Here is a 27,333-nt window from a genome sequence, read left to right on the forward strand (position 1 = left end):
TCATGGTCTGGTCCGCAGCAGGCATAGATGGCTTCCCAAGGGAGGTGATTTTAAAATGTTTGGGAAGACGTGATGCAATAGCAGGCATGGGGTAGGAAACAAACCGATGAGGGATGATGTGGCAGGACTGGGACTGTCTGACCTTTTGCAGCATAGCTCTGGTTTGAGCGGAGCCTTGAAGGAAGGGCTGTGGGGCGCTTGGGCTGTTCTGTGTGATTAGGTCCAAGTCCATGTTCTGTTACTGCTGTTAGAGCTACTGATGTGTCAAATATTTAGATGAAAACCTGGGAAAAGCTTAAATTCAGGCTCTGTAGCTTTAGTCAGCATTTTTTTGTGGGTAGAGCACAGCCTTTACTCAAGTGTTTTAACACAAGCCCTTGCTTAATTGATTTGCTGTGCTTGTATCGTTCTCGTTCCTGCGGTGTTACTTGGGCAGGTGACAGGGCCTTCACGTGCGAGGGCTGCCCAGGCTTAGCCCTCCGGGTACCGTTCTGCGGGGTAATGGCGGAATGAATGGCGGCGTGGGGTTTTATGGAGGAAAAACCCGAGTTTCTCCAGTTATTTTCTGAGTGATTGCGGTGGGGTGCTGGGGTAAGCGGGCTTGGCTGGCTGTGGGTGCCGGCAGCAGCGGGAAGGGTTGGTGTGACGTCATACTGAGCTCAGCTGAGCTGGGCGTGACATCATTTGTGGTCTAGAGGGTCGCTCCGTGACGAGGCGGAGGCGCAGCCTGGCGTGGCGGGCCGGTACCGCCCCCGGGCCGGGGCGGCGCGTTGCTAGGCTACGGGACGCGGGGCGCGCGGCGGGAGGGGCGCCGCCGCTGCACTGCGACAAGGCGGGGCGGGCCGGGGCACGGCCGCCGCAAGACGGCGCCCCGGCGCTCCCGCACTGCCCGGGCGGGCCGCAGCCCCGCCCTCCGGCCGCCCCATTGGCTCTCCCTGGCGCGAGGGGGCGGGGCTACGCCCCCCCGCCCGGCGCCGATTGGCGGCTGGCGCCCCCCTCGCGGCGCTCCCCGCCCGCGCGCTCCCCGCTCACGGAGAGGGTGGGGCCGGGTGGCGCCGGCGTGTGAGGGAGCCCGTCTCCCGCGCTTCGGGCGCGGTGGCTGGCGGCGGACGGGGCTGCCCGCGGGTCCCGCCGCGCCGAGCAGCCCCGGGGCGGCTCCGCTGTGGGGCCTTGCTGGCAGCGACCGGGCCGTGCCGGGCTGCTCCCGGGCTCCGCGCCGCCCCGCGTGCCGTTCGTCCCCTCAGGGGAGCGGCGCCGCCGCCCTCCCGCCGCCTGCCCCGGCGGCCGCGCCTTGAGGAGGAGCAGCCGCTGCCCGTCCCGCCGCGCCGCCGTGCCCCTCGCCTAGGGGCCCGCCAGGTAACCCCCGCCCTGGCGCGTCCCAGACAGCGTCCTGCGGCCCCGGGAGGGCAGCCCGGCGGCTGCGGGGCGTCTCCGCCGGGGGGGGCTGGGGTGGCTGGCGGGGGCCCCGTTGTCGAGGGCCCCGCAGCGGGCCGGCACTGCGTGAGGAAGCTGCTCGCACTTGTAGGATCTTGCCCCAGAAAACTGGGAACGGTTTTTCTTTTTTTGTTATTTTATTACCTGGGTTTAGTTTTTATTTTGACTAGTACGCGGGCAAAGCAAACCGCAAGCCAAGTTGCTGTTCTTTCTCTTCCCGCCTCGCCCTGCACCGTCCCTTCCTTGCGTTTGAGGGTCCCTCAGGAGACCCCGCGCTCACCCCCCCACCATCTTTACCTTCCCATAGGTTATGCACATGGGAGGGGAGAGCAGTTCTTCAGGTTTAGATGGATTCTTTCCTTTAAATAATTTAAAAAAAAAAATCAGCCTTATATGAGGCGGTGAACTCCTGCAATATATACCAACTTCCTGCGGAGTGATTTAACTCTTTATTTAATCATACCAGTTTTATGAAATATTAAAGTGTTGGGAATCGCTTACACCCCTTACTTTAGAATTTTAAGTATTAGCAAAAAATCCTAGTCACATATCTCTCCATATGAAGCACATCAAATGACTTTGTCAAAATTAAATAATTAAACTTCCCCCTCCTCCAGTTTGCATAGTTGAGGAAGGAGTTAACTGAGCTTTACTTGCAGGAACAAACTGGAGAGAATCTGTAGAAGTTGCCTTCTGTTTCTTGACGGTACAATTTATTACAGGCTTTATGTTGCTGCTCTTATGGAGCACACCATTCTTGCACGAGACAGTCTTGCATGTGTCTTTAACTATACTTCTGTCAGGATTTGCTAAAGGACAAAAAGGCAAATGTTAAAATGTCATGTATAAAACCACAAAGAGGAGTCCCATGCTCTTTCGAGAACAGAAAGAAGAAAACTTAACTTCTTTATGCTTGTAGTTAATATGCCGCTTTATCTTTGCAGTAACCAGCATACATAAAACTGTGTTTTAATGTAAGAATAAGCAAATAAAAAATATTTGAGAGACAGAGGCTTCTTTCTCTCTGAACATCTCATTACATTTTAGCGTACCTGTCATCCTTTCATGGTCGAGTTGCTTCATGGTCCACAATGCTGATGCATACATAAACTTGTTACCAGCAAAGTACTCAGCATTTTTTCCTTTAAATTATAGACTTAATCATACCACAGAAATAGTCCTTAAAATGATGGCTTATGGAATATTGACCTTGCTAGTAATGTGAATTTCATTAAGCATATTTTATGGTGCAAGACCAGAGGATTCCAATACTCTCTCATTTACTTATGTCCTTCAGACTTTTTTAAACCAGCTGCTATGTGCATCTAAGGTAGCACAAGAAGTCAGTTTTGTATTTTATAACCACCCAGGCTGGTTTGCCACTGGTGCTGATGTGTTCTGGCCCGGTTATTTCTTTTCATGACAGTGGAGATGGTGGATATTCAGTGGCTTGAATATAATTGATACTGACATTTGGCTGTGCGCTGACAGTGAGAAGTCTCCACCACAGAATTACCACAGCGGGCCACTTGATAGTGCTGTCAGGGTGAGGGTGAAGGACTCCAACGACTCCATGCCTGCAGGAACTGATCTACCTTTAACTCGTAGAGGCATCTATCTGAGTTGGAAAGTTTGGGCTCATACTGGCTGTGAAGGATCTTTGTCCTTTAAAAATGGCTATTTCGCATGCTTTGCAATAGATTTAATTTAGATGTTCAAAAGGTATGACACTTTCTATTGGACTTCTGTGTTTTGTTCATGGCGCTTTTTTTTCCTGTTCTTCTTTTTGAAATCTCATGAGTATAGGAAACCTAAGAATTGTCTTGGTGGGTTCTGAGTATTCTCTTTCTGATGGTTTCAGTCAGCTGATCTTTTCAGGAGATGAAAGCTGACAGTTACTTGCAGCTGTGATTTCTGTTTCTACCAACAAAACAAACAAGTGCTGGAATAGCTTCTAGAGTCAGAAACAAAATCAGTGCTATTTTGTATATTTGAAGCATCTTTTTTTAGAAAAAGGGTGATGCAAAGGCAACATCTGTGTGTAGTATGCTTTTAGTAACAAGTGATGAGTTAATTCTGCTACCATCTAAGTGTGTTTTCTCTGAACTTTTCTGTAATCCTTGCTTTATAACTCAATTTTTTTAATGTAACTTTTAAGTTCTGTGATTTATGTGATCGGTGTAAGGTACTTCAGAAAAGATCCAAAGTGCATTCCAAATATGAGTCCTTACAAAGCTCTTCTGCTGTGCATTACTCAAATATGGAAGTCTTGATTAATGCCTGCAGTTTTCTCCCAACATATGCTGAAACAATACTTTGAACTCGTACTGTGTTCCCTGGTGCTACACATAAAAAATCCATTTGGAAAAAGAAAAAAAACCCACTAATTTTCAAATTAGAAGAACTGCCTTTTTTTTAAGGTGTTCACTGCTGTCCTTACATGCTTTGTTCTGGTGTTCAGCTTGAAAGTGAAAGAACAAGGTTTTTTGGCCCTGATCATCCCAGCTAATCAGGAGTTAGGAGTGCCTTAGGACACCTCAAAACTCGAGTCTTCAGGATGAGAGCTGGAAGACATCCAGGTGGGGCTCCAAAGTATTATTGATGGCCGTTAGCTGGGTGCCTTGGTTGGCTCCTGTGTAGTGGAAGTCAGGTGTGCGAAACAAATAGGCAGAGCAAGAGGAGACCAAAGTTGAGCCGCTGAAAGTTTGGGGGAACAAATAAGTGTATTTGAATTTAAGTAAATTTACATTAAAATGGCCCTCTGTAGCTTAGGCTGTTTATTCTGAGTTTGTGGGAGGCCGTTTTTTTTGTATTGGAGGGCTCAGGGGTGTGAATCCCTCCTGGAAACGGACAGCTGAAAGAAACTGTGGGTAGTGCCTGCTGCTGCTGAGTTGGTTTTGGTGTGTTTTGCACATCTGCTCCTCCCCCCAGGGTTTTGAGGATGCAGACATGAATATGTAAGTTTTGTCAAATAAAGCATTAGTACTTCACTGTAATACTGTGATAGACATTGCCCGTAGTAATTTATGGAGTGCTGCAGTTAATGCAGACCAAGCTTTAGCAAACTGTGCAGTGAGACCGGCTAATAATGTTTTCTCTTCTAGGCTTAAGTAGCCAAAGATGAGTCGTGGATTTTCAGAAAACAATAACTTTCCGTATGACAACAATCAAATGGTTTTGGATATGATCCTGTGTTCCCTCATTGGTGTTCCTCAGCCTATCAACTGGGACAGTGTGGCAAGGCTAGTTCCAGGATATACATCCAAAGAGGTGAATTTACTAAAAAGAATTCATATACTTTAAGCAGTACTTTATGAAGGAGAAAACATATTTGGGTGAGGGAGGGAAACTGAAGTTAAAGGATTTTTTTTGTCTGAAGTAATTTATACCTAAAGAACTGAATGTTAAATGATCAGGAGATTGAAAAAACCCTGTTTCTACAAAATCTGAACACTGAGATTAAGAAATACATTCTCCTTTTTTATTTCATTAGAACTAATATAGAATAAGGAAAATATTACTGGAAATTAAAAATTAAAAAGCGGAATACAAAAGGTAGTTGTGCTAACATATTTCAAATTACATAGCTAAGATTCTAATGGAAAGGATGGTAGTACCAACTAACCACACGTAGATTGTAGCGTACATGGTAACTTTCTATGGTTGTCATTGCACTTGTAAAGAAGTGTGAGTTACGGATCTCCATGGGGTAGTTAAGAGTGTACTTGCCTCTTGTATGGTTCTACAAGATGTAGATTTTTCTTTACTTGGTCGGAGTTGGAAGAACCTAGTGCCTCCATATACTTAATCTTTCTGGATTGCTGAATTTCCTGTTGAAATGCTTACATTTTTAAAAAAAGAATTTTGAATTTTTCATTCCTGAGGGGCATTAAGCTAAGAGAAGAAAATGCCTTTTGCCCTTGTGATTCAGCAAAGCTGGAAGAAAACAAGCCAGCATTCTTCACTTTCTTGCAAACTTAATCAAATGTGTCAGCTCACATTGCTATTGGGCATCACTGTAACCTTGTATTTAGAACATGAAAGTGAATGATTGGGAGTAGAAGCTTCTGTGGAATATTACTGCCTTTTAAGTGCTTGGCAAAGCATTTGGTGGGGGGTGTTTTCTACTGTATACCTTTCAATTTGCAGACAGTATTGTGCACATTAAGCAAATAAAATAATTATAAAAGTATTGGTGAGCACTCTCATATTAATTAAGATTATATGATTGATTAGTACATGTCTGATTACTCTGTTTAAAAAAAACCAAAGTGTCTCAAATATGTGGAATCCATGTTTAAGGCAACTAAGTAAATTATAGCTGTGCGTTCATGTATCTGTTGTATATAGTAGACTGGCATGGTTACAAATTTGAGATGCTACGTTAATATCAGAAGGATGTCACTGTGTGCACCTCTCCCAAAGGGGCAGGTGGCATGCAGCAATGTCAGTTAGCTCAGTCCTAAATAAATAGATAAAAACAGCTGCTTGAATGGAGCCTGATGAGCTGTGTCACAGGAGAATCACCTGTAGAGTTAAGTAGATTTACTTGTATGTGTAAATTACCTGTGCGTGGGATTCCTCCGAACTAAACTCATAATTGTCATTGTATCACTACAAATTAACAAAATGATAAAACTTTCTAGTTAATCAAAACAAGGAATGGCAAGTTAATAGAATTGCAGTGGAAATTGCCAGTCCCTTTTGTTCGAATTGAACGGGAAGTCATGTAATAATTATGAACCAGTTACTATAGCTGTTTTTAATAATATTTGACAATGTTTATGGTAAAAGAACTAGCTACAAAATGAGAATTTAAACTCTCCCCATAACTTCTGTTTTTGCAGTTCAGGCTTAAAATCACAGTTTTTAAGGAAATAGAAGTTGAAACAGGTTCTATCTTACTTTTTCTATTAGAGTATTTAATTATGGTAAACCTTACTTATTTTACTGAATATTTATGTACTTTCCTGATACTACTAAATAGGAAGCATTACAAGTTTAATATCTGTAACTTCACATGCAAAAGATATATGAAATACACTATCTGTCTCAAATTACAGTTATTAAAAATGTACTGAAAGCTACTGCTTCATTGTTGTATCATTACATTTTGTGACAGTGTGCAAAAAGGTTTGATGAACTAAAAGGCAGTGGAAGTTCACCTGTTGACAACCAGTATAACCCCCTGATGGCCGCTGGTGGGAGTCCTGTGGAAACTTTAGCTACGTACATCAAATCCTCCTTGCTTGATACACAGACAGAGTGTCAGGAGCCTGCTATTGGGCAGGATTCCGTTACTGTAACTGGTATGTTTTCAGTCATTCTGAAATATATTGGCTTTGATTATAATCAGTATGTGCATGCTTTTCTGCCCTGAGTGGTAAGTCCACCCAGGAATAGTAGTTGTTCATCTTTTGGAAGACAAAGTTAAGTTTCAATATAATGCTTATGTGAAGCTACTTCCAGTTAGTTTAGATGAGAAGTCAATGTTTGTTTGGGCATTTTTAATAGCTTGTCCTTCCAAAAGGCATAAATCCTTAAGCTGAATCCTCTGTTTAGGATTTCTTGGTGGGGAGAGGAATTCCTCTCTGGTTTTCTATCCCCAGTGTTGTACTGTTAAACCTAGAGCCATTTGCAATCTCACTGAGCTGTGCTGTAAAAATAACTAGAAAGGTTTGTGTAGAAGAGCTGCAGCAAGCTGAGAAGGTGATTCCCTGAGGTCAGACCCTTAACCTCCCAGCTAAAAGCCCTGTTTGCCATGCTGCTCAATGGCGAGATGGCTACATAGGAGTTGGAGTGTAGTGTAGCTACTTTTTGATGCAAGACAGTCTTGCAATGGCATGTAGAGTGTCTTCCTCAATTATGTGTCCCAGTAATTTGGCAGAGGAGGGCCAGTCCTAACAGTTGTATTTCAATCACAGCACAATTAAATATTGTTGACATTTCCTTAAGTACTTCTCCTCTATGAAGTTGTAACTAACTGTGCGATAGTTATTCTCTGACTTTCATTGTAGACTGAGATGTCTTCAGTGCCTTGTAGGACTTGGTAAATGTATTGCATGTGAAATTCACTTCAGTAATAAATTTCTGTGTTAGGAAGACGTGTTTAAACAATATGTTCTCTGTTATTATGCAGTCTTCTAGTCACTGTTCTCTTTGCATAAGGAAAACAGCTGTTTGACCTTTGCTGGAGAATGAATAAGTTGTTTTTAATAATTTTAATCAAGAGGTGATATTTGAAAAGTGTATATGTAGTATCTAGATTGAAAATGCTTCCAGTCAGCTTTCAATTATGTACTTGTTACGTGCATGGTGTGGAATAAATGCTTCTTGCACCAACAGATGACTACTTGTAAGATTAGTAGCTTCCCAGTAAGCAGTTAACAAGCTAACTCTGCTTATAGAACTTTTTAGACAATTAGTGCATGTTTTCTTTTTAACAATGTAACACATGTAGTAAGTATTAATGCAGTTAAGTACCCTAACGTTGCCTACTGCAAGGTCCTAGCTTGAGGTTTTTCTCTGCTTTCTCTGCAAGTTTGGATAAATGATTTTTCCTGTTGATATGTAATTTGTTGGTATGAAATCAGGCTAATTAACCTTTTCTCAGGCTGGAGTGAACTCACCTGCTTAATATTTGTGAGGTTCTTGTATATTTCAGAATTGGAGATTTGTGAAAAGCCTATTTGTAATTTTTTTTGTTGTTTAATTAATTACTTCCTAGTGGATTTATTCACATCTGCTTACTGTTAGGATCAAGAATTTTGAGCATGTTTGGATTTATTTGTAGATATGAGTCACAGCAAGAAAAAGCAATCTGACCAAATTAATTTCGAGCTGGATTCTGGTTTGGCTGAGTTATAAAAACTCTTTTATTACTTGCCTAATTATAAGGCAAACTGCTGTTTGCCTCTGAATGCATATTATGGCAGTAAACAAGCATATAGGATAGCCTTTTACCCAAAGTATTTATTACTAACTTTCTGAAGTCAAATGATCTATAAGCTTTGAGGGGAAGATAAAAAAAAAAGGTAGGAGGAAATGTATGGTGAAGTTCAGACATCCCTGTTAATTTGGCTGTCTTGCATATTCTCATCAGCATTATTTCCTTTAATAAATCACTATGTTCAAAATAAACTTCTTAATATTTGCAGACAGAACTGTTCCATATTTTTTTTTGTATAGGCCCTTCCTTTAAAATAGTCATCTTACCTTGCATTCAAAACCTAGGACTAGTGGGGGTCATCTGCCTGCAGTGGCATGGCTGCCCTCGAGGCTGTGGCTGACCCAGCCCCTTCCAAGGTTTTACGAAGGTCTGCCTAGTAAATCTTCCCCTTTTATTAACCATGTTCCCTCTATTATGGCCTTACTAAGGCTTAACTGTGTGAAGCCTTAGGCTGTATCTTTGGAGAAAGTTTTGTTTCTTCTGCCTCTGGTGCAGTAACTTTGCTTTCCTGAAGGTTGTAACAACTGTGTTCTGAACTGTACAGAGCTTCCAGATAATTTTTGTTGGTGGTCTGCTATAGTGATTTAGCCATAAGGTGAAGAGGTCTATCATAGTTGTCTTCAGAAGAGTACAGCCTCTTACATTACATGAGAGGGAGCAGGAGCTTCTGGAACTCTACTCCTTACCCAGATTTCTAGGAAGTCATGGAAAATCATGACCTTATGGATTTTCATCAATGGGAGACAGATATGTGCACTTCCATTGTTAAAAAAAAGATAATGATCTTTATGATTTGTAATCAAGATTATCAAGAGGTTTCAGATTGCAGCAATTCATTAATGTCAGAAAAGTTATTCAGTGTTGGAGTGCTGAGGTTATCTTAACCCTTTGCCCAGAACTCTCTGGATTTGGTGACTAGACCTCGTGGACTTCACTGGGTTTTGTGTCCAGGTTCCACTGTTTGTAGTGCGTTTGTGAAGATAATCTATTCCAGCTAGAGCGCAGCTGTCCTTTATTGCTGGGATAAGCTATGTGATGTAGCTCTAGGACTAGACGCATTTCACGGTCTGCTTTCTTTGGTCTTGTTTTATATAATCTGCTGCTTTAAGCCTTGTGTTTGAGAAACTTAGCAAAACCACACCTGAAGAGACTTCTGTGCTTCTGTTTGGAGACAACTTATTTCCAAAGCTAACACATTATGGATAGGAAGCGGAGTTAGTCTCAAGTTGTTATATCCTGGCAGCAAAGCTTCCTGAAAACAGAAGTTTTGATGTGACAGAGTATTAAGACCCACATTCCACAAAGCAGACAAGGAGAGCTAAAAGAATGGGTTGTGTTCCCAGAAGGAGATGCTGAAGACTGCATGAATCTTCCAGCTCTATATAGAGACTGGATGTGTTTGGGTTTGCAGCCAAGTGTCTGGGCAACCCAGCCACGTCGCTGGTCCGAGTTTCCAGTGCATGCCATTCAGAGCAGGAATTTGGATTATATAGTAGCCCTTATGGTAGCAGATTTGTTGCTAGTTGTGTAACATTGCTCCACCATGACAGCAAAAGGTCAGGCATTTTTGTTCTAATGCAGCCTTTTTTCCTTGCATTTAAGGAAGGCCCAGCACAACCTCCACAAGGAATTGTTCTTCAGAATCCGAGAAAGGTCCTGTGCATAAAAGTGGAGAAAGCACTGATGAAACACAGGGGTAAGAAGATCTTTATGTGTTTGTTATCTAGAGGATTATAGAACTGAAAGAAAACTGTGTAGATTGCTCGTATTTTTCTACTGTTGGAAAGAAACCAGCTGGAATAAATGCTGTAAGAAATTTTGAAACCTTACATTGCTACAGAAATACTAGGGGTTGGTTTGTGTTGTGGTTTAACCCCAGCTGGCAACTAAGCACCACGCAGCTGCTCGCTCACTTCCCCGGCTTCCCTGGTGGGATGGGGAGGAGAACTGGGGGAAAAGGTAAAACTTGTGGGTTGAGATAAAACCAATTTAATAATTGAAATAAAATGCAATAACAACAACAATTATAATGAAAACGAGAGAGGGGAAAAGGAATAAAATCCAGAAGGAAAAAAACCAAACAAGTGATGCACAATACAGTTGTTTACTACCCACTGACCAATGCCCAGCCAGTCCCCCAGTAGTGATCACGCCAGCCAGCCCCACTCCTCCCAGTTTATACACTGAGCATGATGTTCTGTGGTATGGAAGGAATATCCCTTTGGCTAGTTTGGGTCAGCTGTCCTGGCTGTGTCCCCTCCCAGTTCTTGTACCCCTCCAGCCCTCTCGCTGGCAGGGTCTGAGAAACTGAAAAGTCCTTGATTTGGCATAAACATCACAGAGCAACAACTAAAAACCTCAGCGTGTTATCATTTTCATACTAAACCCAAAACACAGCATTGTACCAGCTACCAAGAAGAAAATTAACTCTTATCTCAGCTGAAAACGTGACAGTTCAAAAATTTCTCATGTGCAATAGGGTTAGCTTATTTAAAATCTGACCATAGCATTCCTCCTAGTGATTGATTGCTGCTGTGGTGAGAATGGGAAACATAACCTGATTTCAAAAGGAATGAAACAATATTGATGCTCAGTAACATTTTAATAAAAAAAAAAATTAAATTCTGTGAACATAGATTTGTCCTATGTGAAAACAGGAGAAAAAAAAGCTGTAAATGAAAAGTGCAAATGAAAATTTTTACTACAAATTCAAATAGCCATGCATGTGACTGTTTTTTGTGCTATCACATCTCAGTTTTCCATACTATACAAGCACACACAGAATAATGTGTGTGTTTGAAACCTAACAGTAACCATCTTTTTGTAGTGCAGCATTTACTGATTCTAGCTATGACCTTTTCTTAAGAAATAGATGTTTTAATATACAATACAAATTTTAATTTCTACACACAAAAATTGCTGTTGTATGCTGTTACGGTTCTTGGGTGCCTCAGTAACTTAGGAATATATTTCTGCCTGTTTTTTCAAGAAAATGAAAAAGGAAAAGAACAAATAAGTTCTGTGTGTAATTCAGGTAGTATCCCATAACAAAGTGGTGTGACTGCATTGGCGACTGGAGTTAGAAATCTTTTTCTGGTCTCTTAATAATTAAATTGCACTGATTATGTGTCAGAGGATATGGATCTGTGTTCTTCACCTGACAATGCTATCTGACAGTAGTTTCTATTAATAGTTTTTATTAATAGTTAATAACTGCAACTTGGTTTGCTTCTGTTAATAAAAACCCATTAGTGACATCAGTGTTGCAATGTGTGATCCAGATTTGGAGATGAGGTCTTTGTTGATTGGTTTTGGTGTTCTAACTGGCTTATGGTGCTAATTTGGTTTGTGGCTTGTTTTCTTTTTGAGGCCAAATATGGTGATCCATGTGTGTGACGAAGCAAAAAACCTCAAAGAAGATTTTGTGTGTCCTCGAGACCTTTTGATTTCAGAAATGAAATACTTTGCTGAGTATCTGTCAGTGGATGCCCAGCGCTGGGAAGAGGTGGACATCTCAGTGCACTGTGACGTTCACATCTTCGACTGGTTGATAAGATACGTTAAGAGGAACACTAAAGATTCTGAAGCTAATGAAATGCCAACTTTAGGTAAAAGAAAGTGTGTAGATCGTTTGTTGTAGGTTCATTATGTTCTGTGATAATGGAAGACTAATGTTTTTGATAAAGTTCAGCCCCAGTCTCTTTGTTTCTGACTGGTGTGCTGAAGCCTGTAATTTGTTAGAAAAGTGTTGCAACAGAGATTCTCTGGTCAGTATGGCAGTAGTCTCTGATCTGTCAACACTGACAGCTTTGAGGAAACATCTTGATAGCTGAAGCAGTGAAAAAGGTCTAATATATTTTGGGGTCTGGTGTTTTAAATTAAAGATTCTTCAGACTTGAACAAGAACAGAGTGGTAGTTTTAAAATACTGATGATTGTTGGGGTTTGGTTTGTTTCCCCTCACCTCCCCATTGGGGCAATTGCAATATTTTCTAAAATTTCAATGCAGTCTGATCCAATGGTAGAAGAACTTCTGCCTTTATGAATCTGAGGCAAGTTTTTAATTTTTTGATGAGCCTTTGCTACCATTTTTAAAAAACATAAACCGAGAGGATAGAGTTAGATCTTCCAGTGCAAAGGTTATGTTAAGCGAAGTCTCATCTGGGTATGATGGATACAGATGGAAGTTAATCTTGTTGTGTAATTGTTTAGTCATTGTATCCCTATGAAGCCACCTTGTTCAGTTTTTATAAATTCTGGTTTGTTATAATTGTACTCTGGCCACCTAAATGACAAATCAAAACTTTGTTTCTTAAGATGGAAAATGCTCTATACATTGGAAGATGGAAGGACAGGTTGACTGGTCAAATAATACTTAAAACAGATACTAAATATGCAGAGGGAGGGGTGTGATATGAAGTTATCAAAAGGATTTATGTAAAAAAAACCAACCTTTTTTTTGCCTTTTAGAACCATCAAATGTGATATCAATTCTTATTTCCTCTGAGTTTTTGAAGATGGATTCATTAGTAAGTATTAAGAAAGAAGGAAAGATTCTCTGCCATAAGTTAATTACCAGCTTGTTTGTTATAATTTGGCTGTTTCAAAATCTTCTCATTGCATCATCTGTTTCTGTGAGTTTTACCACCTTTCTTATTCAGTGCAGTAATCTAATATTTGCAGAATACTTAATGCAAGAAAACTTAGAGTAAATTAATTCTAAATGTGGTAGTGGGATCTTGGATTTGCCTTCTGATGACTGATCTAGAATAACATCAGTAGCTGACTTCTGATCCTTTTTTATCAAAAAGGATTATTAAATGAATGAGTACCTTTGTTTTGTATCCTTTTTACACGAATGACACGCTTAGGATATGGTTCTCCAGCTCTGTATATCTACTGACTTGTTAGTTAAAATGTTTGTTAGAAGTTCTGTTATTGGGGTGACCCACCATTAAATACACAGTAAACATAGCTGTTTAAGTTGAGATCCAGGCAATACTATGTATAATGTGTACCATGGATCTTTTTTTACAAGCAATTGGAAGGTACCACTTGTTGAAGATGAAACATCTGTGGAGTTGTTTTTTGGACTGTAGAAACCTTTTGGAGGAGAACATGAACTAACACAGAATCATGTTAATTCAGAGTCTGCTTTAGACAAATCTGAGACTTGTTTTTTATTTTTAAGTTGAAATGGAATATTTTCCAAAACACCAGACTTTAAAAAAATAAAAATTTAGAAGCAATTAGTACATCTTTTGAGATAGCTTTGTCTAGAATTCCTTGCCATTATTTTTAACGTTTCTGTTTTTCCTAGGTAGAAAAATGTATTCATTATTGTCACAAAAATATGAATGCTATTGTAGCCACACCATGTAACATGAATTGTATCAATGCTAATCTTGTTACACACATTGCTGATCTCTTCACGCACAATGAATTGGAAGAGCTGAAGGACAAAAGAGACAAATTTAAGAGGTAACTTTTTGCCCTGTAATACACTACTGAAGTGCTGTCAGGCTTTTGGATCGTTTTTCAGAACAGCTAAGACACTGTGGGGTTTCAAGTGAGACACATATACAATTCGTATTCTCATGTAATGTATCTTTAACACAATATCATGAAGTTCCTTCAGAATTTTGTATTCAGAATTTTGTATTAAAATTATGAGCAAAAGCAAAGAGCTTTTTTAGGAAAGGATCAAAAGGAAAGGCTGTACTAGAAGTGTGGCATGGGCAAATTATTCATGAATTCTCACATGGGAGCCAGGATTAGGGTAAGGAACTTTTTACGGGATGACATGCTCCTAATTTGTAGAGAATGGTTTGGCTTCAGCGTCCTGTGAACTCTGACGTTTAGATGTAGAATTTAGGATGGCTGGAAGGCTGAATAGACATGATGGAGTACTATTTCATAAGGACTCCAGCTTAGTCAGTGTCAAGATAAGGGCCAGTTACTGGAGGGCAGACTGACAGACAAGCAAGGTGAAAGAAAGAAAGAATTTTAATCAGTAGGGATGAAGACATAACTTTAATTCTAAAAGTTCAGCGTAATTTCACAGAAGTATTCATTTATAGAAGGTCTTTTAGTCAAGGTAGAAGTTGGCATTTTATATTGGCAAGCAACATAATAGAGCAAAAAAATTTAAGGGATCCCTTTCTTCACATCTGTGTAAAAATGAGAGATGACCAGGTCAGGAACCAGTTACCCAAACAGTTTAGTTTAAAGGAAAATCATATTAAAAGCTGGATTCTGAGAGAAAGGTGGTGACTTTGTTTATTATCAGAATATAATTGTTAGTCTCACTATACATAAAACAATTTTCAGTTTTTTCTAATGGATAAGCTGTGTTGTTGTCATTAATAGTAAACTTTTCTGCAAGAAGATTGAGAGACTGTTTGATCCAGAGTACCTAAATCCAGATTCTCGAGGAAATGCAGCAACATTATACAGGTATGGCTGTTTTATATTACTGCTTCAGTTGCAAGGACAGTCCCTGTGTTTTGAAGTCCTGCTCTTACTCCAGTACTTTATTTCTTTCTTTTCTTTTCTTTTCTTTCTTTCTTTCTTTCTTTTTTAAATAATCTAGGTGTTGCTTATGTAAAAAGCTGCTAACTAAAGAAACTGAAAGAAGGATTCCTTGCGTACCAGGAAAAATCAACATAGATCAACATGGGAATATTGTCTATGTTCATATAAGGTAGTGAATATATATATATTAAAAACCTTTCTTCAACTATATGATCTTGGGTGATTTTACAAAACACAAAAAAGTTTAGGAATTACCAGATACCTTACAAAATGAAGTCATAGATGCATGAAGAGCAGTATGAAACATTTCAACTTCTTATATTACCTAGCAAAAGGAAAAAAAGGGGTGATTACCATATTGTACTTCTGAAACTCATTCAGTGGTGCTGCTGCTGAATGGAAATGGAAAAACTACAGCCATGATTACTGGGAGGGCTATTTTGGGTTGTGCTGCCCTAAACAGAAAATACTCACTAATTCTTTCATCAAAAAAGTGTTAAGATATATGTAACTGATGACAAATTAAATTAAAGGCTGCATTTCTACAAGGTTTGTTATTAAATGATGGACCCATCTCTGCCAGCAAAGAAAGGCTAGAGTTATTTTCTAGACTGACTTTGTACTGTCAAATCAAATATGCAGCCTGCTTAAAAAGTACTATAAATAAACCTTGCCAGTTGCTTTTCTGTTCTAAAGAGGAGCTCCCAGGACCCATTCTATATGTATGCCTGATTTGTTTGGCACAAATGGTTAATTCAGATCTGTCTGTTTGATCCATGTTTGTGAACAGCTGGATTGTCTTCTTAATGAAGATCAGTGTGTGATCAGCTGCAGTTCCCTCCCTCCCCGCATGCACCTTTTAAGGAAGATGGTGGGAAATTAATAACAGGAGACCTTTCTCAACAGATCTATTTCATTCGGAACAACCAAAACACTGTTCAGTATCAGCTCCCAAGGTAACATGTATTTGGTGTTACCTCCCACCAGTAATTCCAAGGTGTCGATTAAGTTCTGCCTAACAGTCTATAAACAGAACCAAATCTTGTGACCCTGTCCTGACCTTTTAGGGTCATTGATGATTAGCCACATGAAATTCATTAACTGTATTACGTCACTTAAGATGACTGTATGTAGCTGCTATACAATTCCTAGCATATAAATGTGCAGGGTTGTAGAGTTACTCAGAGGATTATTTAGGTTCTAATTATTTGCCTTGTGGTACTTGTGACAGCTTTTCTAAACAGAATCAGTTTACTGTTCCCTAGGCAAAGTGACACTGGCCACTAATGAATTCAGGCTTATGAGCTAATACAAGCCTATCTTTAATGATTTAAAAATAGGTTTATGTTTATTGGTCCTCTAGTGGTGCCTAGAATTAATTTCCAGTTGGAAGTACTGCTCACTTAGTCTGGGTTAGATGTATTATATATGACAAAAACCAGTTCAGGCCAGGGCTTAAAACTGTGGGAAAACAGTATCTGCTGTTTCTGAGGATAACATGCGCCAGTGCAAGTTGCATATTCTCTTTTGGATTCTGAAGAAGCGCATGTCATTTTATCACCAGGAAGGAACAAGGTCTGTATTTTTAAGACTGGAAGTCTCAGATACATGTATTCATCAAAAAGACAATCTTATATTTTCAAACTTTAATTCTCAACTGAATAGTTGCTGTTGTGTTGCAGATACATAGTAACATTATGTTGGCTTTTAAAATAAAATACAATGGTAGTACTTTGTTTCTGTTGCACAACATATTGCTTTAAAGACAGAAAACTGCAATATGACTGAGTTTGACTGTTTGCATGTGCATATTTTGATTTCTTCTGCTCTGTGTATTGGGTTTTCCTCTCCTTAATGGTTCTCCTGATTTCCGAAAGGTTTGATATTTATCTTGGTTTATAATTTGCAAGATGTGGAGCTTGAGATGAATCAAGCTGTAACTCTTTGTTATAAGTAAGTTTAGGATGTTGCGGAAGAATATAGGCTCTTCTGTCATGGTCTGAATTTAGTAATGATTGTCCCACATTGTATCCTTCTTGTTCTGAACTCTTCTGTAGGCTTTTCACCAGTGGAGCATGTGTTGCTCTCCTCCTTCTTTGCTTCACCTTTCTGGTGGCAGGATCAAAACAGAGTTGCGATTCTGTATGCAGCTTGACCTTTTGCTTTTTCAGAGACAAAACCTGGGAAGTGCATGAGTACTTAATTTGCCTTCATGAGGAATTGAAATCCTGGAGGGATGTTTATTGGCGTCTTTGGGGGACTGTCAATTGGTTGACCTGCTCGAGATGTAACCAAGTTAGTATGTTTTGACTTTCACTTATTTGTCTGTAGATGGCATGTTGTGGGGGAGCAAGGCAGGGATTAAAGCAGTTTGGAAAATATGTGGCAACAAAGCCTAGTATGCATTCTTTGTAGTGCAAAATTTTTACTTCTGTAGCTAATATTACCTCTCATTATCTCTCTTTTTATTCTAATGTAGTCTTTCCTGTGTACTGAATTCTCCCATTGCCAGTACCATTTGCAGCCAGTTCTTTATCCAAGTGTAGTAAGTGCTCTGGGCTCGACTGCGACAGGAGTATATCCCTGTTGTAACCAAAAAGTTCTTCGATTTGATCCTACAACCCTCCCAAAGGTACTTCAATACTAGCTCACTTTTAAAAGTGTGTGATACATGTTGGGGGAGTGACAGTGTGTTATGAAAATACATCTCTTTCAAAAGAAGGATTGTAAATTGTTGAAGTGTCCCAGGGCAGGCTAGGACCTTTGGAAACAAGAACTGAAAAGTTGAAATCTGTTATGGTACTTACTGAAATCAGTTTGTTGTATTAACTCAAGGTTTTGATCTTTTGTGTATGTGTATCGCAGGGCTGCCAAGTGAGGGATCATGTGGTTGATTTACCTTCAGGAAATGAAGATGGGGATGCTTTGCCATCTCAGACTACTAAAATATTGAATGATCTGCTTCATCATAGAGATGTTATTGTTGTTCCTTTCACTAAGGATGAGAATAGGTAAGAATGTTGTGTTACTGACATAACTTAGCTTTCAACATTTAACATGTGTGCACGTTACATTTAATTTCTTTACATTTTGAAATGGGATGTAGGACTTTTAAAGGTAACTTATTTTTGATTGCTTAGTTGGAAATTGGGAAAAGAACAAGTACTTTTTCATTTTAAGCTTCAAGCAGACATTTAGTCATTCATCCTCCATAAGCATTCACTCCTTTATGTTTTAATGGATTGTTTATCAAAATACGTAGCTGACTTGGAGGTCTGTTTTCTTTCTTGATATTTGATGAGTAAAGAGAGACTGATTCTAAAGTTGTGAAATAGAAAAAATTACTTTCGTTTCACATCTTTCTCTTTAAGTGATTCTGGCATTGGGCTCTGTGATGAAAAAGGCATTGAATGTGATGTGCTTGTAGAACCAAATATGCCGTGGGGTCCCAAAACTGGAGAAATCAATGCTGTGAGTGCTAATTTTTTTCCCCCCTTTTTTCTGATAATGAGGTTTCTTACAAGGGTACTTTGAAGAATTCATTAGACAACTTTTAATAAAAACAAAACCCATACATTCTTGGAGGAAGTAGTGCACTGCTGAGCATTGCAGGATAGCATAGGCTAGCGTAGGTGCAAAATACCTAGTTGGTGAAAAGGCAAAACTTTTACTGTCTGCTGGAAATATTTCTGTGTATCATACAGAGGCAATTCTCTGTATGTCTCTGCTTTCCACCCCATTCTTAAACTGATGATATTTAAGGATCCAGTCATACTTTAAAATGCATCACTTGCCAAATATTCAAATGATTGCTACCTTTGTTTTGCCTCCTGATGTATCTGGGTGTGTCCACATAGCTTTTGCAAGAGAGTCCATAAATCAAGAGCTGTAACTTGGGTTGTGTTTTGGTTGGGGATTTTTTTTGTTGGTTTGTTTTGTTGGTTGGTTTTGTTTTGTGGGTTGGTTTTTGTTTTTTTTTTCCCCCCAGTGTGTGAAAGTTTTTACTTTCCAGAACTATGATGCATGTATGTTACCACGTGTATGTCAGGTCAACAGAATGCCATCACTTGTCTGTCAGATTGTCAACAGTCCAGACTGTTTATAATACTACCTCTGGTTTAAAGAGAGCTTTCATGCAAAGATGTTTTTGAAGTTCTGCACCCTTCGTGGAACTTCTGCTAACTCAACAATCCTGATAGTAGCATAGTGTCTGCTGATTCCATGAGGATTTCAAACAGGAGCAGAAGCTCTCCTGCAGTAAATGTAGGAGGATTTAAACTCCATAACCATCTGGTACATAACATCCCCACCCTGCACCAGACTGCTTTTTTAGATTAAAATCAGCTGTAAATATTTTTAGTGCTAAAGTTAGGCACATTAAAGCATGACCAATTCCACTGCATTTAATCGGTCAGTGGCTCATAACCTGTTTGAGGTTAGTCATTCCACCAAAATTTATAGTTGCAGGCGGGAGTGGGCCTTCTAGGAGTTACCAGTGTAGATTGCTGTACATACCACTTCTGTTTTCAGAATTCCACTCACATTTTTAAAGTTCTAGTTATTATTACTTCATTAATTTCCATGCTTTTCTTTCTCTTTCTGTGACTACAGTTTCTTTCTCTGAAGAACTGGACTTTACAGCTGGTTAGTAAAGTATTTTCTTCATAATTTTAAATATTTGCTCCTCAGCACTGGCAGAGAACTAAGTTTGATTTTTGTCTTATCTTCTAATTAATTGGGTGAAAAATATGTTTTCTTTTGCTTTAATTTGGAGGTTGCAGTATAGCAACGCTTTTTACAAGAAAGTATAAAGTATGCGTGAAGTACTACTTTGGCCTGAATAAAAATAAAAATGTTTTTATAAATGGCAACAAACAATGGACTGGCACTGCATGCATCAGTTCTTAATAGTTTGTTAGGCTGACCAAAATGTAAATCATCAAAATCAGCTTTTGATGGTCTTCTCTTTGATGGCTTGTCTAAGTTGCCTCATTGCAAAAAAACCTTTTATCAGAGTTGAGGGCCTAGCCAAATGCTGAGAATGGGCAGTTGTTCTTCCAGTAGCATAGGATGTATCATTTACATACATTATTTACTATTTCTGTATGTAAATGCTACAGAGCAGCAGTTTGCCTCTGTCACTCTTGAGGATTTGTGTTGCAGTCTGATGTTCCTAGTGTCCTATAGTAAGACCATTCTTGCAAAAACATGTTTCCTAATCTTTTTGACTTGTAGTTCATATTAAGTGTCATCGTTTCTCATGGATTACTAAGTAGTCATTATCACTTATTTTAAAAGATATATGTGTGTATTCAAACAATGTAAACATCACATTCCTTAGTATTTTCATTATTCTGTGCTGATCAGTTAGGAACTATTCACTGTGACCCCATCTGTTGCTATCTTGGAGCCCATAGTTTATGATGATGTGTAAGAGGTAGAAAGAAAAAAAAATAATTTAGGTATTAGGGTGAGTTCACAGGAAAAAAAGCCAACCAGGTATTCCAGAACAACTTGCAATAAATTATTAATGCAAGTAGCTCAGGTGTGCAGAATGCATGTATTTGTAGTGCACTGTGATATGCATGCTTTGTGGTATTTAATTACTGGGTGTCTCAGCAATTTCAGGCAGTTTGCAAGACCCAGCAAGCCTCAATATAACTGTTCATAAACTTGTACTTTCCTGTATTAGTTGATTATGTGGCTAGCTCAGACATGTGCTACTGTAACAAACTTTCTTATTAATTAGAAAACTAATATAGCCAGCAATGCACTGGATAGTAAACACTGAATCATATGATAATACAGGTTGGAAGGGATCTCTGGTGGTCATCTTATGTATTTCCTCCTGTTCTCAAAGCAGGGCCATCTTCAAAGTTAGATTCAGCTTCAAAGCCATAACACCTTTGCTCAGGGTCATAGCCAGTCAAATCCTGAGTATCTCTGAAGGTGGAGGTTCTACTGCCTCCAGGGGCAACCTCCTACAATGTCTGACTACTTGGAAGAAACAGAAATACAAATACTTACCAAAATATTCTAAGCAAAGATTTCAAATTACTTCCTCAACATTTGAGAAACATGTTCTCAGACCTAACTGTGCATGCAGTTACATCGCTACAGAGCCGCGTTGGAAGTCCGCTCCTTCAAGAAAGATTTAATGTATTATTTAATAGGAATCAAGCCTCACTTATAATCTGTGGCACTCTACTCCTGTTGAATAGAAACAGCAGTCATTGTTATCTGAAGAAGAGGAGTATACCACTGGCTCAGAGGTCACTGAGGATGAAGTGGGGGATGAAGAAGAAGTATGCAGGAAACCAGGTACTACATGTCTCTACAGTCATCCTCCCTGGTATTTAGAGATAAGGATTTAAGGCAGCAGAATTCTTCTGTAAGCAAATCTTTAAGATTAGACATTTTTAAAATAAATAAAAACTAATGTTATTTGAATTGCATTTCTAGTTTTTCTGTGTTTAGATACATAGTTACGCCACTGTTCAGTGCCACAAAACCCACTGACAAACAAGGAAAGCTGCAACTATTCATGTGTGAGATGTCCTCGGAGTTGATCAAGAGTGTATTTTGCAGGAAACTATTGCAATGCCTGCAACGCTTAACAAAATGGAAATAGCCTGTTCATTTACTCTGTAAAGAAGTAGAGAGAAACAATTCTTTTGTAGCTGTGTAGATGAGAAAATCGAAATATCTGTGACTATATGAGTAGATATTTCTTCAATTAGCAGGGAGAAAGGAGAAATTAAAGAAATCCTACAAGCACCCAAAGAAGGTGGTTTCTTCACCTAGTGTTCAGAAAAAGGAGAAGCCATCTGATAAGGTAAATCCTAGCTGTGATGCCAGCCTCTCTGGTTGGGTTGAATAATGAGGAATTCTCTTAAGTTTTGAACTTGATCTCAAAACATATTTAATGTGTTTTTCTGTCTTCAACAGTCAAGTTCCCGAGATGCATCTCCATTCACGTAAGTAATTTTCAAAGTCCTTGAGAACATATTCTAGTATATCCCTTTTTGTAAACTGTTACTGATAACATGGTGTACATCTTTCTTTTCTAACCAGCGTGAGTATGCAGCAGAACAAATGGGATGCGTCAAGGTCACTAAGATTCAATCAAGATGCTCAAAGAGAAGATGGTCTGTTCTTGCATGAGTTTAGCTTTCATGAAGTTAATATTATGCAAAGAAAATAATTAATTCATATAAGAAAAATTTAATTTTCTTAAAATATAGCTACTTGGAAACCTTTAGGTTGAATTCAATCTCAGATATAGCAATAGGGTTTGGGGTGGTTTTTTTTTATAGTTGCTCCTTATTTGGAAATAAACAGATTTCAGCTAGACTAATCATTAGTAATCAGCCATATCCAAACCACACATCAATCTCAGATTCCTCCAAAGTGTACATAAATGTTCATACAGCTAAGAACTCCGTTTGAAAATATTACTTTAGGATTTGATTAGCACTTATTAGCAATTTCACTTGCTCTACAGGAGAAGATATGTTTGTGGCAGGAAAATGGAAAGAAAATCCACAGCATAAAACTATATATTGTAGTCTTGCATACGGATTGAAAAATAAATGGGCAGCATTGGGCCTATTGTCTTGGAAAATATTGGAAAGCAGTTCAAAGTTTGCAGGAAAAAAAGAAAAAAAGTGCATTATAAGTGTTTGTTAGCATGGTTTATGTTTTTTATTTAGAATGTCAGCACATAGCCTACAGAGATTATAGTTGTGTCATCTGATGACTGTATAAGTATGTGATTATTTTTTCCTGCATCCCTGTGCCATTTGTTGTCTGTGCAGATAAACATTCACTTCTATTTCTTTCCCAGTCTTTCTGACTAGAATTATTTGGACTTCTATTTATTTGTTCCACCTTTTTTAATCTTTCCTGAGACTGTTGTGCATTTTTGCTGTTTTGAAAACCATTCCCACAGATTTTGATCTTGATGTAGTGTTTCAAGCTGAATCTGGATTCTGCCAAGAACACTGCTATAGCTACATTGCATGTATGAGCATTGGTTGCTCAAGATTTTTATATAAGCTGAAAAGAAAGCTAATTTTACAAATACAATATCACTAAAGGGTGCATCTAATTCTTCTTTCTTTGTATTCAGTAGCAAGGAAAACCTCTGTTCTAAATATTCTTTCTTATTTCTGACAGATCAGAGAAGAATGTCTGAGATTACAGGGCACTTGATAAAAATGAGACTGGGAGACCTTGATCGAGTCAAGTCAAAGGACAGCAAAGAAGTAAGATTTGTCCTATCACAATGTAGTGTTTACAGAATTGAAGTGAGTCTTGATTAACAAAAATATGTAACACAAATGAAAATACCATCTATTCAATACTTAAGATCAACAACTGAATTTTATCAGTCTTTGTTTTGTTCCAAGCATTTTTTTTTGTGGAAAATAGTTTAAAATAGTATTTAAAACTTACTGTCTTTTAAAAAGCTCTGTGTGGAAAATAGGATGGGTTTAACAGTTTTCAGTACTGCGTTGTGATAATGAAACAAGGAATGCTATAGGTTCTGCTGAATATAGTGATTTTTATGAAAAGTCACTGATTAAATTGGAATAATGTCAAAACCTGGTGGGTTTTTTTTTTGTGTGTGTGTGTATTCCAGTATGCAGGAGGCATTTATTCTAGACTTGAAGCTCAGATAAAGGCCTCAGCGCAGGTCAGTGCACGACAAAACAATGCTGAGAAGAATGCCAGGTAAGATTTTAAAATAAAAGGGAAAAGCAGAACATGGATTTCAGGTGGGGAGGTGATGGATGTCTCCAGAAAAACATGCCTCATTTCATATACTTGTTTTGAATCTGCATCCTCTCCAGCAGGTTAACCCATATATGGTGTGAAAGCTTTCTTTGTCAAATGAAAGAGGATTTTGTTGTAGCGACGGAGGGAAGACACAGTCACTCAATATGAGTGATCAGCAGACTTCGTTTATTGTACCTTACAGTCACCTTTTATGCCTTCTTATAATTAGCTCATACATATTACAAAAGTTAAGCTCATTATTGGTTAGTTGCCTAAATACCAAGCCCGCCCCTTGTTTCTCTTCTGTAGTTATCTGTTCCCACCTGCAACATTCTTTTCCCACCAAAATCTTCCTGTTACTGTGTAACAAGGACAGCCAAAGACAGTGTATTTTGCTTTACTTCAGATAAGCTGAGAGCGATGTGCATTTTTGTCCAGCCAGCTGGACTATGTCTATGTGACCCTTTTCAGCTAGCCAGTTATCCACATTTTGTCTCTTAGTATGGTTTTCACCATATTTTCACACCATATATGGTGTGAAAGCCTCCTTTGTCAAATTAGAGCTAAGAGAATGAAACTCTTGTATCCGTGCTGGAAGAACAGCTTTATTGCTTCTGTGTTGGGATGTTGACTGCTGCTCCCGATAAAGTTTTTTGCAAAATTATGGATAACTGGAAAAGCATTAGCCAAGATTCTTTAGCATATTCTTTGGCCTGCTTCCAAAAACAAAACCAAAAAACACCCACACACCAAACACCTATGTTACTGCCTGTTAGTCTTGTACACCTTAAATGGGTAAACCAAAAATGAACTGAGAAGCTGGCACACTCTGCAGGTGTAGAGCCTAGAACTGCTCATAATTTGGCCAGCAGCTAAGCCTCTTGAGCTGAAGCTTACAGCAGACTTGCTGACCAACTTTTAAGGGATGGGTTGGAAGCCTCAAATAGGTTGTCAGACAAATTCCTCACAGGTCTTACTTCTGTCAAAAAAATATGCATGTGACTTAGTTTCTGTAGTCCTGTGTCAGGGGGTTTGGAACTAGATGGTCTTTGAGGTCCAACCCAAACTGTTCTACAATTCTAGGACTCTACAACATCACAGTTCTTCCAGATTGTGTACCTTTGTATGAGTATGTAGTTTGTATGTACAGGTATCCTGGCAGAAAGTCAACTTTCTCAATAATAGATTTTGGGAGAGGGATTTATTTTTTTCGCTATCTTCTCTCAGAAGACATTCTAATGTGAAAGTAATTTCAAACAAATACTGTACTGAAGAGCTGACTGGGCTATAATTTAAAATTCTAATAGTAATAATGTACATACATTTCTTACGTGTTCTTAATCCAGGTCAAAATCCCGTTTTGGTCAAGGCCGTCCTACATAAAGACTGATGAAAAAAACTTTAGCCAGAATTCATTACTGCTTCCTGAAACCGTACTGCACCCTGACATACGGAGAATGCACATCTCTGAAAGCTTTCCAGTGACTTATTTATTACTTTAAGCTCTGTAAATTATTTTGTGTGATAAATGAATGCAAATCCAATAAGGTCTGTACTTATTTTAATTGTAAATATACTATTTCTTAAATTTAAATGTAATTGCTTTTTTAGGCTATTGTGTTAAGTTGCATAGAAAATATTTTATAAATCTACAAAGTTAAATTATCAGACTAACTTTATTTATAGGGAAGACGTAAATATGCCTTTTAGTATGCTAGAAATACTGAAAAGGGAAAAGCAAGACTACTGAATTCTGAATACAGTCAGCAGCATTAACACAAGTCGCCTAGTGTATTTATATTGTGTAGTATTTGATGGTACATTTTAGGTCAGTCCTCTGGGGATTTGCATTTAAAGTCTGTGACAATACCTGTGATTTAGGCTAGTTTAAGCAAAAATTTTAATGCGGTTCTGAGGCTTCCTTCTGTATATCAGACAACTCCCATTCGTGTGAAGGTGGGTAGCAGGTAGAGACTAGACCTCCAAAGATTATATAAATGCCATTATGATGCACTATTGCATCTTGCACGTGAAATGCTTGCTTTACTTGGATGTGAAATAAATACCCATTCCTGTTCCATATCTGATTCCTCTTGCACAATACAGTGTTTTGTTCCCTTCTAATATCCAGACCTTAGGACGCAAAGCAGTTCTGTCTCTTAATGATGCTATGCCACTAAATTTCTGAACAGATATGCTATTAATTCTGCATCTTTCAATGGAGATGTATCATTATGAAGATTTGTGCATGTAGATCTTTTGGGTCTAGTTACTTTCTGAAACCTGCCTGAATAATACTGTTTAGAAGTCAGATGCACTTTCAAGTTCTGTATTTGGAGCAATAGAATACAAGTTTGTGTACGTGTGAAATCCAGGGCTACCAAATAAAATAACTTGCCTAGAAAATACGTTGCATATTAGCAAAGAAAATGGCAATAATGGCAATAATAATGGTTGAATTCAAGTAAACACATTCTGACTTTTTGAAACAGGTAGAAAGAGCGCTCAGGGAAAGCTTATTCCAGGCCACAGCTGTACAATAAATTGTGAGTTTGGAATTAAGTCAGCAAGATCCTGGGTGGGAGGGTGGGGAGGGGTAAGGAGGGGGATCATGGTTTAAATGCACTCTTCTCTCCATCCAGACTTTTTTATTTGTCTTGTTTCTTGAGGATTTTCAGTAGGCATTAGAAGACTAGGATAGCAATACTTGAAAACACTGCTTTCAAGGTGGAAGATTTTTATTGAAACAATTAAAAATGAATGTTGTTTATTGTGTGTTTTGTCTAATGTTACAGCAGGTTCCGAGCCCAATGAAACCAACAGGCAAAACTGGATTTCAATGGCTTTGATTTGAAGCAGGAGTGGTAACTTTGCAGGAGTGCTTTAATCTGTTTCAAATAAATCAGGCTTTATTAATGCCTCAGGCTTGTTTGCAAGTAGTAATGCAGTTTTAAGCACTTACAGTAAACACTGGAAAACAGATTGTTGTTTGCTGAAAGGGGAAGTCTTATAAAATCCACTGGGTATGAAAATGCAGTAGAATAAGTGTTTTGCTACAATTTTGTGACTTCAGATAGAGGATTGTTCCAAATTCCTATGGTAAATTTTGCTATGAAAGTTGCAGGCTGCATGTATGTGTGTTTAGTTTTCATAGAACTACTGACTAGAAGAGAAGGGAGAATTCTGCTGGTTTTTTTCTGTGGGAAAATGCCAGTTCTATGTGCCAGTATTGTTTTATTCAAAAATATTTTTGAGCATATAAAAATAACATACGCTATGTGCAGTCTGTCTTTTTTCCCCCTTGCCAACCACCTTGAATTTTTATCTTGTATTAATTTTGAAAAATTGTCTTGGTTTAATGGAAATAAATGTTATTAATTTAAGAAGTGTGTGAGTTTTTTATGGATACTTGTAAGAACTAAGTGTGTAAATGTTTGATGGTCTCAGTCATGCACATGTATTTGTGATTAAATTGCAGCATCATGGTACAGGCTTTTATCTGTGAAGAACAGGATATCATTGAATGCAGAGCTACTCCAAATCTATGAGGACTTAAAAGACTTTTTATCTGCATTGAGTTTTGAAGCTGGATTAGAAGTTCATGAGTGAGCTGACCTACAAGTGACCCAAGTATGC

General features: G+C 38.7%; 1 protein-coding gene across 6 annotated transcripts; it reads left to right on the top strand.

Annotated features, from left to right (window-relative positions):
• The first annotated feature begins 1,043 nt into the window (after window positions 1-1,043).
• On the top strand, window positions 1,044-27,074 carry KIAA1841 (KIAA1841 ortholog). Of its 6 annotated transcripts, XM_037405846.1 has the most exons (21): window positions 1,044-1,356; window positions 4,539-4,704; window positions 6,557-6,743; window positions 9,986-10,079; window positions 11,753-11,991; window positions 12,853-12,911; window positions 13,703-13,863; window positions 14,752-14,838; window positions 14,975-15,085; window positions 17,088-17,211; window positions 17,396-17,548; window positions 17,782-17,927; window positions 18,288-18,387; window positions 19,528-19,560; window positions 21,138-21,237; window positions 21,657-21,751; window positions 21,865-21,893; window positions 21,991-22,064; window positions 23,095-23,183; window positions 23,561-23,652; window positions 25,044-27,074. In XM_037405846.1, the coding sequence occupies exons 2-21, from the start codon at window positions 4,555-4,557 to the stop codon at window positions 25,078-25,080; spliced, it is 2,160 nt and encodes a 719-aa protein (XP_037261743.1). In that variant the 5' UTR covers window positions 1,044-1,356; window positions 4,539-4,554; the 3' UTR covers window positions 25,081-27,074. The 6 variants fall into 6 exon arrangements, with proteins under 6 accessions (XP_037261743.1, XP_037261744.1, XP_037261745.1 ...); XM_037405847.1 differs by lacking the exon at window positions 19,528-19,560; XM_037405848.1 differs by lacking the exon at window positions 14,975-15,085.
• The last annotated feature ends 259 nt before the right edge of the window (window positions 27,075-27,333 follow it).

The sequence above is a fragment of the Falco rusticolus genome, chromosome 12 (genome assembly GCF_015220075.1).
Source record: "Falco rusticolus isolate bFalRus1 chromosome 12, bFalRus1.pri, whole genome shotgun sequence".
In the NCBI taxonomy this organism is placed as follows: domain Eukaryota; kingdom Metazoa; phylum Chordata; class Aves; order Falconiformes; family Falconidae; genus Falco; species Falco rusticolus.

Coding starts and splice junctions, on each gene's coding strand:
- KIAA1841 (XM_037405846.1), top strand. CDS start 4,555: ATGAGTCGTGGATTTTCAGAAAACAATAACTTTCCGTATGACAACAAT. Junction 17,212..17,395: donor CCTGCTCGAGATGTAACCAA/GTTAGTATGTTT, acceptor ATTCTAATGTAG/TCTTTCCTGTGTACTGAATT. Junction 19,561..21,137: donor AGAACTGGACTTTACAGCTG/GTTAGTAAAGTA, acceptor CCTGTTGAATAG/AAACAGCAGTCATTGTTATC.